Source organism: Poecilia mexicana, unplaced genomic scaffold (assembly GCF_051168715.1).
Source record: "Poecilia mexicana isolate PSO_F unplaced genomic scaffold, ASM5116871v1 scaffold_9, whole genome shotgun sequence".
In the NCBI taxonomy this organism is placed as follows: Eukaryota; Metazoa; Chordata; class Actinopteri; order Cyprinodontiformes; family Poeciliidae; genus Poecilia; species Poecilia mexicana.
The window spans coordinates 19,328,841-19,342,452 of record NW_028263378.1 but is presented as its reverse complement, the minus strand read 5'-3'; the positions used below and the strand labels follow the sequence as shown (position 1 = coordinate 19,342,452).

General features: G+C 40.3%; 1 protein-coding gene across 4 annotated transcripts in view; it reads left to right on the top strand.

Moving 5' to 3' along the window:
• The window catches only part of rhobtb4 (Rho related BTB domain containing 4), a 46,273-nt gene that overhangs the window by 14,515 nt on the left and 18,146 nt on the right, over positions 1-13,612 (top strand). The window contains exon 1 of one of the 4 annotated variants that reach the window (XM_088008947.1): positions 5,787-6,194. The exons of the other annotated variants lie outside the window; for them this stretch is intronic. Within the exon in view, the coding sequence (XP_087865073.1) occupies positions 6,166-6,194 (29 nt within the window). The 5' untranslated portion in view covers positions 5,787-6,165. Of the gene's footprint in view, positions 1-5,786; positions 6,195-13,612 lie in introns of those variants that run through there. 4 annotated transcript variants of the gene reach the window in all.

Here is a 13,612-nt window from a genome sequence, read left to right as displayed (position 1 = left end):
GCAGCTCTGCCCCGTTCCTTCTAATTTATCCTGGCCTCCATATGCTATCTGCTAGCCTCATCTCCTTTGAGCTTGTACTTGAAGCCACTCTGCATTCCTCACATACTTCCTCATTATGGCCCTATCATCACCAGAAGAAATTTGTGGCTGATCATACATCACATTGTTATTGTCTGGGAAAACTCAAACTCAAGTTTTCTCAAGTGTGAATGCCTGAAAGTCAGTATTTTCTTGACTTTTTAAGGAAAAATGTTTCACAAAATAATACTAAAAAGCATTTTTTTATATTGAAATAAATATTTAAAGTACCTTGTAAAAGGCTTCATTGCATTTAAAAGATTTGGCCCATTAACACTACATACTACTCTAGATAAACACAAAGTATTGCATGATTATGAAGGAAAATGATACAGACTTCCTTCCTTTTTTTTTTTTTTTTTTAATCTTTTTACAAATGATCTGTGCACCTTTTACTTTGCTGTACTAAATAAAACGAAGCGCAATCAACTATCTTAAGAAGAGACCTAATTGGTGAGTTCACTTCTTGCTAATTTAGTCTCAGCATAAACCTGGCTGTTTTATGGAGGCCTTCATAGATTTGCTAGAAAATAGTAGTGAACAAAAATGAAGGCAAAGAAACTCAGCAGACAGGTCAGGAGATTCCTAAAGCAGAGTTAGTTCACAAAACAACATAGCAAGCATTGAACATCTCACCGAGTGATAATGAATTCTCTGAGGTCCCCCTAAAATTCTTAAATAATACTATTTTGTGTTGTGATAAAATATATTATTTTCATGCGATAATGCAAAGAACACTACAGATGGACTAAACTTAGATCCCCTACTCGTTTATGTGTAATTTGATGAATTTTCTTCCCAAGCTCCAATATTGAACGTGAGGCTAAGATTAAAAAGAGAACTCTGTATGTGATGGCTCAATAAATTTCTCTATTCAGTTACAATGTTGGGTTTTTGGGCTAAATGCCCATGTCTCAAAAATGGTGCTTGAATGGCTGAACGTGTACGTCTAAGTCTCACCTTTCATAATGTTGCAGAGTTTGTTCTTATTTTCACTATGAGGAATGCAGTGACTTCATCAGGATATAATGAGGTAACAGCAGCTGGTCAGACAGAGTTTTACCAGACACTATTGCAAAAAACAGCAGGCTGCTGATAATGCTTCAAGTAAACAATACGATCAGCCTCTGGCTTCCTCTACTTCCTCTTAGATCTTATCTGTCACTGAATTATTTTTCACTTTAACTCACACTCTGCTAACATGCTCATCACCCATTGCCAAAACACACTCAGTTTTATGACAGGGTGCTGGCTCTGGCAACACTCAGTCACTTCTCCATATCTGAATAGAGTGTTTGTGTATGTGTGTTTGATTGGTGTGTGTGTGGGTGTGTGGGTGGGTGATCCAGGCAGATGTGTTCGAATTCCAGTGCATATATTAATTTTACTGTCTTTCCCTTGCTGATCATTTGGTATTTTTATTTTTTTATGGCAAGATTACGTTTTATTTTTCGATCATTTCACTTTCACCTTTAACACTTGACCTCTAAAATTTCCCTTTAAGTGAGCAAGGGAGCGCTCATGCCTCACATTCTTTCTTTTCCCTCTTTAAAACAAGCCAGCAAACAAAAATTTCCCCAAACCTGACTTGTAAAACGATACCCTGAAGACATACTATCTGTGCTCAAACTCTCTCTCTTTCTTTTTTCCCCCTTTCTCTCTCTCCCTCTGTCTGTCTCTTTCCCTCTGTATATCTGTATTTCAAAACTGGAGGTACAATTCCATCTTTGATATTGTTATCAGTTCCACAGTGATGAGGGGTGTGTGTGGAAGACCCACTGCAGCTCTGACCTACTTGGTGCAGTGAATGGGCTGCATGGAAGCTGTTTTTATTGAGTGTGTGTGTGTGTGTGCGTGTGTGTGTGTGTGTGTGTGTGTTTGCTAGAGCTCTGGGATGGTGTGTGGACACAGGGAGTGTGAGAAGCTGGGTGTTTTGACAGCTTTAGAGTAGTTCCAGCACAGAGATGGGGCAGAAAGGGGGGGTGGGATGAGTAGACCTGTTGGAGGTTCGGGGGAGATGCGGGGGTGAGAGCAGGGTCAGTGGGGGAGCGGGCAGGAGGGGGATCAGATGAGGGTGAACATGTTCTCCTAGAATGCTCCTTGGCCATTAAAATGCTACATGATATCTGGTTCTTGGTGATGGATAAACTCATGAGATCATCCGAAACGCTTCAGATTAACCTTGCCTGTGCAGTAATGAAAACAATGTTTTCACTTTATACCAGCTAAAGTAAACAGATAGTGACTTTGAAACACACAAAAGGCAGAAATTCAAAATAAATAATGCAAATAAGTTTGCAACCTATAAAGTTGGTTGTTAGGCAGGTATCAGCTACAGTGTTTTGCAAAGATATTCATCCTTTTTCACAAAACTCCCAAGTATCTTATTGAGATTGTTTTCTGGCAGACGAAAACATAACACTTACTCGTGAAGTGGAAGGTAAATGATACGGCACAACTGACCTGCCATGGCTGCTCACCGAAACTGAGCAGGGAGAACAATAATCAGAGAAGCATCTAAGAGGTCCATGGTAACTGCGGAGGAGCTGCAAAGATCCACAGCTCAGGTGAGAAAATCAGTCGAGATGACAACGACTATTCATGCACTCCACAAATCTGTTGTCATCGAGGAGCGACAGGAAGAGTGCAGTTTTTTTAATGTTATAAGTCAGGTAGGAAACTTAGCAAATCATGAAAGAAGGTGCTCAACTGAGACCAGGATGTAACCTTTCCCCCCCCCCCACATGTAAAATGCACATACACAGTGAAACATGTGTAGATCTCTCTTTAGGTATGCTTTCTTCAGCTGAGACAAGGCAGCTGGTGAGAGGTGACAGAAAGATGGATGGACATTCAGCTTCTAACAACTCTAAGTACACGGGTGGAACTACAGTGTTACAGTTTAGATCAAAGCATTTCAATGTTTTAAAACAGTGAGGTCAAAGTATAAGACGAAATCCGCTTACAAATTTGTAGAACTTGAAAATTGCTGCTCACCAATGCTCTCCATTCAACATAACTTAAGCTATTCTTCAAATGGAAAGACTTGCAAGTGATTTTGGACCAAAATGTGTTTCTAAAAAAACTAAATAATCAGAACAGGTCAACAGAAATGGACGCCGCACTTTTCAGATTTTTATTTTTTAATAAATGTTGAAAACCTTTAATCATTTACTTACACTTTGCAATAATTATCATAGACTGGGTTATTTGTGTTTTAAAATCATATTTTGTTTGTGTTATGGTTGTTTTCCGTTCACCATTTTCCTGAAGCGGTGAATTGTTTCCCTTTTAAAAGCTCACACAATGACCCCGGGGTATTTTAGAGATGTCTATTTTATTTTCTCCTCACACAAATATGCATTTCTTCTCCAGCCTCACCTTCATTCACAGCTCTTCAAGCATTAATGAGCCATTTTAAAACTGATATTTAATTGAACTAAATCAATTTCGGGGTGTGACCTTTTCAGTTTGAACTACGGGAAAATTGCGTAGCAATAAAGACACTTTTCTTATCCCAACACCAAAATGCCAAAGAATGACCACAGCTCTTTAATCTCAGCCCGGTGTAAAATCTATGGGAGCACATGTCCCACTCAGTCCATAAAAGAGCGATAAAACCGATGGGAAAAAGAAGCAGCCTTTTTTTGTCCCACTGTAGCTGAAAAGGCCAGACATCACCTCAGACTGTGCGGCTCAAGAGTTCTCACAGAAGTTCTCCTCTCCAACAAAAGGGGCTGCCTGTCCACGGCTCTAAGCCCTCTCAGTGCCAGCGGTGCTGAACCCCTGCTTTCTATCAGCATTCCTGCCCATCTTTCATGCTGTTCTTTTCTGACCATGCCAGCTAGGTCAGGGGGCAGCATTTTCTCAGGGTTACTAGACAACATTGGACAAGGAGATTAAAACATAGAAATGCCTAGCAGTGCATTTAGCTTCAGCCCTGCTTATTTTGATACTGGTTGTACAAATTGTTTGCTACGCAGCTATTATTACAATAAGACATGCATATTGTGAGCAAAAAGGGATACAATGAATTATGCAAACAAGCACATAAAAAAAAATTGATATGCTATAACATGACAATTCTTTATTTACTAATGACAGTTTGACATGAACACTAATTCACACCAGGATCTACTACAAAAATGGAAGCTGCTATTGCATTGCCAGTTGATGCCTCCTTTGTTTCCCTGTGATCAGTACCAGCATCCGTCAGTAGAGGTCTGTCTTCAGTCTCACTCGGATATTTGAGTAAAGTTAAGAGATCCTCTAAACAAGATGCACATATGACCAAACGCTGCAGGATATTCACAGGTAATTATTTTAGGTTGCAATAAAAAACCCACATACATATTTTATTGAAAGTTGCTGTTTTGATTTGATTAATCCACAGATTAAATCAATGCAACGTTCCTCGCCTGAAAGCAATTTTTGTTGCCTGGTGACAAGGAACATTTTTTTTTTCTGTTGTTTTGATGCTGCTTAACATTCCAGAAATTAATTCCCGGATCCTAGGAAGGGACTAAGAAAATGCGGGACTTTCCCTAATCCAGTCAATGATCTGCCTATTATGTGCGACTTTGCTGGATTCACCATAAGTAACTCGTTGCTATGGGGTAGTTGCTATGAATGAGTGCTCAAAATAACCATAATGCCATACAAATTCCTCGGCTTTGCCTGTGAATGATGGCAAAGTATACTACCTGTTATTTACACTGTGATTGTTTCCTGCACCCTGCTTTTCTTTGAAACCTTGAAGTGTTTAAGAGGCACCACATCCATATATCTGAGACATTGACTGCAAGTGCTGCAGTCCTTGTTTTAAGACAAATAAATGTGGCATTTCATTTTGAAGTCAAGGTCCCATAATCTGGTGGAAAACTCAGAGCAGCCGTCTTCTAGGACATTGTACATCACCAGCCCCCCTCGCAAATCCACAAGGATAAGCGTGTTAGATAATGGATTAATGGATAGCTAAACATACAGTCATATTTTTAAAATTATGTCATTAAAATGGTTTATTGGTTTGGTGTAACATTCCAGTCTTAAATGAAAGCATCAGTCGTAGTGTAATTCATTTATATTATGTATTTAACTTTGAGAATTGAGTTACAGAAATAAGTAAGCTTTTCAGTAGTACTCTAATTTATTGAATGTGACTGTAGATACTAAACTGAAGGAAAACAAGATTTTAAACATACATGAGGACGGGTTGCTGTCCTTACTGACTCAGTGCAGTCTGTCGCTAAATAACTGACTGCATGATATTGCAACAAGGACTGAATTTAAATATATTACTTTGAATCTGTCTCTAAGATTGGGTTGATATGTTATGTGTGTGTACAATCAAATCTACTTGTCTTGTAAAGTAACCTTTCTTATGGGTTGGGGCTACCTAAATAAACTTGAGTTGAGTAGAATTTTGGTGTATTAAACTGAAAGACCCCTTTCATATATCTTTTAGTCAATATGAGCCTGAAAAACACGGCTTGATACTTTTTAAAATTTCAAAACAATTATGACTTAGGTACTTTAAATAATCACAAACATTAAGGTATGGTTTTATTTTTCTTTATTTAGTGGATTTTGTCGAACAACTGCTTTTGGAGAACGGAAAAGAACAACGGATGTTCGCTGAAAACTTCAGTTTCCTACCAAACGTGAACGCCTCACAGGATGAGTTTGGCGTCCTGGGTAGTGACGCAATGCCGTGGGGGCGTGTCTCTGGTGAAATCAGCTGGGGCAACAACAACACAAAGGGGGAGGGCGGCTCAGCTCAGACTATAGAAATTGGTCGACAAGTTATAGCTACTCATATTTAACTCGGAAAAGCGTGCGCGTGGAAACAAAGCAGCACATCATACGGGCGAGAGTCGGTAATAGTTGAGCTTAGAGAGAGATTGATAAAGAGGCAGCACCACGGGGAAGTAAGAGGAGGAGGCGGAGGAGGAGGATGTTTCGGGGCAGAGGTCCTGTCCGCAGCTTTCTGTGCTACTTGACAAAGAACGGAACCAACGCGACTATCTTTTAGTTCTTCGTGCGTCTCTGTCCGGTTTGAGTGGCCGGCTGAACCCCCAGCAGACTGGCATGTGGGTCAACTCCGGAACCGTCGGAAGGTAGGGACCCCCTCCTGCAGCCAAACCGAATCACATGCCCCTCTTTCGATCTTTATTGTGCACAAAGCAGCCCTCTCACTACGTTTTCTCCATTAAAAAAGTGCGAATAATTAGCGTTTTATCGTTTTGAAATGCATACATTCCCAGTTATTCAGCTGTAATAGGTGTAATTATCCAACTGCAGGCGGTTTACCAAACGTAATTATGTATATAAGTGGGACATTTCATTGATAAATTATTGGCATTTATTAGATTCAGCACGTGCTGCAGAGACCATTAAATTATTATTCGGTGCCATTGTGAAGCGGATGGGCTTGGCTCATTACGCAAGACTCCTCATCGCATCACTTGGGATGGATAGGCTTATGCACCTGCTTTGTGTTGCATCCGAATCCTGTGTGTGTTTTACGTTGTAGGAGGAAAACAATGGGCTGCCTGATTTATTGAGTCGCTTAAAGAAATGAATGAACCAGGTGGTTATGAATGGGGAGCACATGAGGTTCTTTTCATTGATGAGTGTATAGCCATCCTACACCAGACTATTTACTGAAACCATGCGGATCACAACTGGGACGACAGATAAAGGGGGCGAAATCTTGCAAGATGCACACCTATTCTTTGCAGCATGCACAGATACTGGCATGCTGTAATGCTGATCCTTGGGCTATGACGCCATCAGAGAGATTGTGTTACGCAGGTGGGTGAGTGGCCGATGAAGAAGCCTCTCACTTCCACCCGGACATAAATAAATAATGTTCTCCGTGTTTCTGTGACCATATTTTCACTTCCCGTCAGGAGCAGATTAATCATGTCTCGAGTTTTGGAGTTGCATAAATATTTGGCACAAACAGGTTATTGCGCAATCCTTGTATTTCGGCCAATTAGGACCTATTACCCCCTCCCCCCATGAAAACTCAATGTGATCATGGCTCATCTAATTTTGTGCAACATTTTTTACTTTGTGCAGTTTTGATTGTGGTCAAAATAAACCCGCATCCTGAGGACGTATAAGCACATGCTCAATGACTTTCAGATTAAGATACAATTTGGCCATACATTCGTAGCCATTTCATCAGCACTCCAGTTAATGAATCAAAAGATCACAGCTATCATTAGGGGCACTGCCTGGCGGATTTGTAACAGAGCTACCTATTGTTCTGATTAGGCATTAAGCTTTGACTGTGTCAACAGCTTTGAGATAACAATGTGCTGCACTCACAAACCCACATGGAAGAGTGAGCCTGCATTACATGGCTGGCTTGAATGTTGTGACCCTTGAAACAGGCTGCTGTGGCAGACACACAGAGGTAACAGGGCTTCAAATTGTGCACATGCTTTTATGTGTTTGCTATTTAGTGTTGTGAACACAGATGACCAGAAAAGGATGAGTCAGATGGATTTACTCCTAAATGATATTTGATAACTAAGGTTCAGATTAATTTGTTTACATGTTGTGACAGATACAATATTGTATCTGATTCACAGGGGCCTCATCAGGTATTCTTACCACTTCAATTTTCCCTGTTTGGTCACATTGCATGTACAGACTTTATTGTATTTGTATTTAGATTTTCTGGCCAACAAAGAGTGGGGCCTAATTATGAAGTTGAGCAAAATTGAGCTTGTTTTTTAAGCATTTCCTCCAAATAAAAATCTGAAACAAGTTGTGCGTATTAAACGTCTTTTGCTCTATACCCAAAGAATATCCAGTGTACTACAATTAGCTTTTCGCCCTGCAAAAACCCTCCGTATCATATAAGCCAACCCTTCGTATAATCTTTAATAGACATTCCCATCAAGAAACCTGGTGGTGGACGTTGGTCAGAGTTGATGCAATGATTGATAGAGCTAAATAAATGGCAGTCTTGAAGTAAAACCTCCTAAAGTCTGCAAAACACATGAGACAGAGGTGGAGGTTCACCTGCTAGGACAATGACCCAAGCTACAGTGGATTGATTATTTAGAATTTCCGTGTCAAAGTCCAATTAAGATGTAAGAATTGAACATTGCTCTTGACAGAGCGTTTTTATCTGGTATCAAAGCTACAGCTGTTTTGCTAATATATCAGTATCTAGATATACAGTTGTAGAGACTCGGCCCATAAGAGATGCAGCTGTAGTTCCGGTGAGAAGCTGAACTTGAATGCCACACTTTTCAGATTTTCTGTAAGATACAAAGGGACTATTTTCTTTCACTTTTTCAATACACGCTGTTGTTCTAGTATTATTTAAATAGTGTGATGACAGCAGTACAAAAATAATCTTAAAGAATGATACTGCTACACCCTTGACTTGTAATTTTCATCAGCGGTTAATAAAAAAAAGAGGTGCAAAAGGAAGAGATGTATGCAAAAATAACCTCCTAGACATTAGAGTGTGGAACAGAAGGGAGGTAAACAAACGAATATAGCACGAGATTAGAGGAAAGAGTAGGTGGAAAAAATGGACAGGGAGAAGGGAGGATGAGCAGAAGGAGGAAGGAGAAGACGATAGGGAGGGAGAGAGAGGAAATGAGGGCATTGAGAGGAGTCCGTCTGTGTTTACAAAGCATTATTGCTGCTATGGGAAGAGAGGAACATTCTTTTTTCTCTAAACCAGACTGATATGTAACTGCTCCAAATAATAATAATAATAATAAAAAAAAACATTTTCATTTACTGTCACATAGATGTACAGATAACATTGTCTGCCCCTGGGCTGGTCTTATTATTGCCAGTACCATCTGCATAGTGGGTCAGAATACGCACATACAGGCGTGTGTGTACATGTCTGTTCTCGTGTGTCTGAGTCTGAGGTCTACTGTCAGCCATCCAGGGAGTGATGCAGCAGCTATGAACCAGGTTATGTAACCAGTCTGAGCCAGCTGTGCCTGTGGCAGCCACTGTCTCCAACATATACTCATGCATCCAGGCACACACTATCGTACACACCTGAAGAGCTTACAAGTTTGCGAGGAGAGATGATGCCTTTCCATTCAAGACAGAAAAAGTTGTTTAAACAAACAAAAAAAATTAGGATTGCACCAGAATACAACGTTTTCCGCTCTTACTTTCTTGGACCTTCGACTCTGCAGTCACGCCTGCGGTACTGCAAAGTGGCTCATGCATCAAATGAGTGTTTGATGTCTTCGGGTGACAGGAGCAAAGGCTGGTGTGATCTTTAGCGCCAAGAAAGTTGACAAACAAGCTGTGAATGGATGCGGGGTTCAGGACGAGCGGCGGCTGACAGTGGATCACTGAAGTTGTTGCATAACAGAGAGACGGAGGACAGGCAGGTTGGGACAGCGTGGGAGGGATTTTTGCTTAATGCCAATTCTTGGTTATAATTCAGGAAAGTCTGAGCTTACAGACTTACTAAAGGAAATACAATGTGGATAGTGAACCTGAGAAATAAAAATGGGAGGAGAAGAAGAACACACTGGAGTGAAGTAAAGGGTGAAGAATCAGTGAGCTGGGGCATTACTTGGAAATGTGGTTGAGTAGGTTCAGCTGGGAGGGCCTCGGAATAGAACGGATTTTTAAAGTCATTTTGTATGCGGTGAGAGGTCAGAATGATGAAAAACTGCACATCGTCTAACAAAGCCAGGCCGGCCTCGAAAGAAATCTGCACAGAGACAAAAATTGTTTCCATTAAGTTACAGTTAAAATCTTAATAAAATGTTTGAGATGCCAGAGTAAACTGCATGTTTATATTTGTATCTATTATCACCTATTTGAACACTAAATGCAGAGCCACATTTTACCGTTGAGCCTCTTTGTCCTTGCAGACTGGTTTACTGCCACGGTTAGAGCCAGCCAACAGATAAAGTCTAGACGCCTGTGAAAAGTTCACTACAGGTCGCTGACTGAAAATGAAACCTGATCTCTCCAGCTTCTCTTTCTGCTGCTCTGCTCTGTTAACGCTGCCTTTCTGCCTCTGCTCATTTTTCACTCATAAATAGAAAATAGATGTTAAACTCTGAGCATGCATGAAGCTGAATGAGTGAATTATAATTGTGCACTTGTAAAAAGAAATAACGTCTTCGTGCCCCTTGCTCTTTTCTGTATTTCATCACATCTACAAACTTTGATGTATTTTGTTGGGGATTTATATCATAAAGCAACACAAAGAAGTTCAGAGCATTCAAGTGAAAGGAAATTGCTGCATGATTTAAATATTTTCTTAAACATCAAAATGTAAAACATCAAAGTGAAGTGTATAATCCATTTATATGCACACCTACATTTTATATTTTTACTTATTCATCGGTGCAGAATAACTCAATATGAGTCAGATTGGATGTAGAGCTGTATTAAATTTCAATTTTCTAGTTCTGACACAAATTCCCAAATTGATTCAGGTCTGGGCTTTGTCTTAGCTGGTTATAATCCTGAATGTTTTCTTTTGTTTTGTTTTATCTAAGCTATTGCATTGCAGCTTTGTCAGTATACTTTGGGTTGGGGTCATGAGAAGAGAAACATCCATCCCTGGTCCCAGACCTTTTGCAGGTTCCAACTGTTTTTTCCCCAGCATTGCCCTTTATGCACTATTTCACAATACAAGTCACTCTATCTGTTCAAACACGGTGGACTACAAGTTTGGTTTTATATGTTGACTTAAAGCATGGCTGAATGTTTTTGGCCTAATGTGCAGTCCCAGATATGGTTGACTGATGGGATCTCTTGATTCCCCTGGAGATAGTGTCTGTATCACATCACCACGCCCCCCCACCACCACCCCTTCTGGTTACATCACTGCGTGGATGGCCCTAAGCTCATCAACACGCTCACGCACACGCACTCTCATATGCAAGCCTGTGTTGACTTCCAGGCTCAAAAGGGTAGTAGTAAAGGGTTATAGACTATACTCTCATGTCACATCTTTCTTTCTTTTTTTCAGTTGTGACTGTACATGAGAGGATTGCGCTTTACAAAGGAAAGAGACTCATCAGGAGTAAACGCTGTGATTTTTTCCCTTGTGCAACCTTGGTTATTGCTGGTCTTGCTCTTTTGATCCCCATTGGCATGACTTAGTGACTCTAGCGCCGCTCCCTCTCTCTTGTGGAGAGATTAATAATTCCTTTCCTGTCTTTTATTTTCAGCAATTTTCTCGGCTTATCTACTGTCACACAGAAAGCACAAGGATCTAGCCATGATAAACATCCCTTCTCCTGCTGTGTTCCAGAGCCAGCAATATTTTCCTCCGGTCTCAAGTGTCCTTTGAATCATGGGAACAACACAGAAGCACTTGCACACTTGTTGCTTTCACAACTGGTTGTTCATCTCATCTTTTCCCATAACACAGAGGGAAATGCTGCTGTGGCAGCTGCCTTCAACATTTGGCAGGCTGCTGTTAGATAACTGCAAGGTTGCGCTTCTCTTTTATTGCCTCTTCTGTCTCCCTGTACTACGTGCCTCCAAATGTGTCACAGCCACACAGGTGCCAAAGGAAAGGGGATATTTATAACTCCCTAAGTCATATTAAGGCAACACGCCTGAAAGCACGCCTTTCATTAACTCTTTCCCTCCTTTCCAGATAGATATGTATGTTATCTTCACATCCTGATGGAGGTGACTTGACACCCCTTGGAAGGAAGTCTGTCAACCCAAATGTACCTCAAGTGTTAACATGGAGAGCTTTCAGGTCTTTAAGTAAAAAGAGCAACACCAACTTTTGCAGATAGAATGGAAATACCTTTCATGCTGGAATAGCAGGTCACGCCTGGATAGCAGGACACATGGTTCACACGTCTGATGAGTAGTGGCCATTTTTAGCTACTGGTCTCTGTCTCTGCTGGGCTGGACTGAGGGATTGTGCTGGCATCTGCATCAATGTAATAACAAGCAAAGGCCTTTATGAATGTTTCAGTTGCTCTATTTATGGGGTCCCGCTGTGGCTCTTGGAACGACTTGCAGTGACGGATGGGCTGACTAGATGACTGCAGACTTTGAAAGTGTTTGTGGGGTGACGTTTTTCTTTTTGGCAGTCATTAAGTGTATTCCTTCAGGAAGTCTTTAAATGGGCAGTATTAGTGAGTGTTTGGACATGTTAGAAATGTCCGTAAGCTGTTTAATGTTAAGGGGATTTTGATAAGCTCTTCACGGTGTTTGTTCAGTTTAAAAGAGGAAGTCGGCCGAGCTGTACATAACTGCTTCCTCCTTGGGCTGAAGTTAAGCTGACAGGTGGACACTCACATATTCACAATTTATTTTTTCCTTTTACCCTTCAATATGTGAGAAACTGGGCCAATTTTTAAGTAAAGAAAAAAAAAGCGCTAGAACATCCTTTTCCCCATTTTGTTAAAGATTTATTATTTTTCTTTTGTTTGACTTAATCTTTAGCCCCTTCTCCATGGGTGTGTCTTTAACCAGTTCTTCCCTGGCCAGCCCTGGCCAGATTTGACTCCATTCATTAATCCTGTGCAGTTCCTCCATGTTTCTTGCAACCACTTCAGAAATGGTACAACATTCAAAATTTGGTTTTAACCCTGCTTGCCCAGTTAGAGTCCGACTTGCAGTGGAAATGTTCTCCTGGATACTCCAAAAGTGAACCCATCCATTTTCTTACACCCTTATCCCATTGGGGTCGGGACGGGTGCTGGTGCCTATCTGCAGCTGTCAACAGGCGAGAAGCGGGGTACACTCTGGACAGGTCGCCAGTCCATCGCAGGGCACAAAAGTGAACCACACCGACGTTTATCATACTGCATAGTGGAAATGATGCATAATTGTCCAGACAGCTTTTTTTTTTGTCTTTTTGTCTCATTTTCAGAGACACAAAATGTTGGGTTTTCTGTACTTGGAAGCGGTAATCATTAAAGTGGCAAATAATAATAATAATAAAAATGAAATGGCTAAATAAAAGCTTAAAATGTTTTGCCTTGTGAAATTAATCTCTATAAAATGACTGTTTAACTTTCTGAGATGACTGGCAAGAAATATTGCACTTTTACACGATATTGATTTTTTTTTTTAGATATGCATACTAATCATGGATTTCATTATAATCCTATCATTTATTTCAGTCATTAATTTCTATACATTTATCTGACCCAGTAGTTAAAAATATGGTCTCCAGTAAGTTCACATCTTTCTCATGGGTATGTTTTCATTTGTCTATATTCTTTAGGATAAAGCCTAGTAGTAGGTTTTTTTCCTCCTCATTTTCATATGACTTGTTAATTATTATATGTCACAGTTAGTTGTATGCAAACGGATTTATAGAGAAAATGGTTCTTTAGAAATCTTAGCACTTTGTTTTGAACTTTGTAAAACTTAACTAGTGGTTCCCTACATCAAGAACTTACTGTGGATCGGAGTTTCTCAATTCTTATTTTGCAACTTTGAGAGCATGCTTCTATTGCTAAGGACCTTGACCGCTTAAGATAAGAAACGGACATCTGTAGTGTATTTTGCTAGGCAAAGTTAGATATTCTAACAT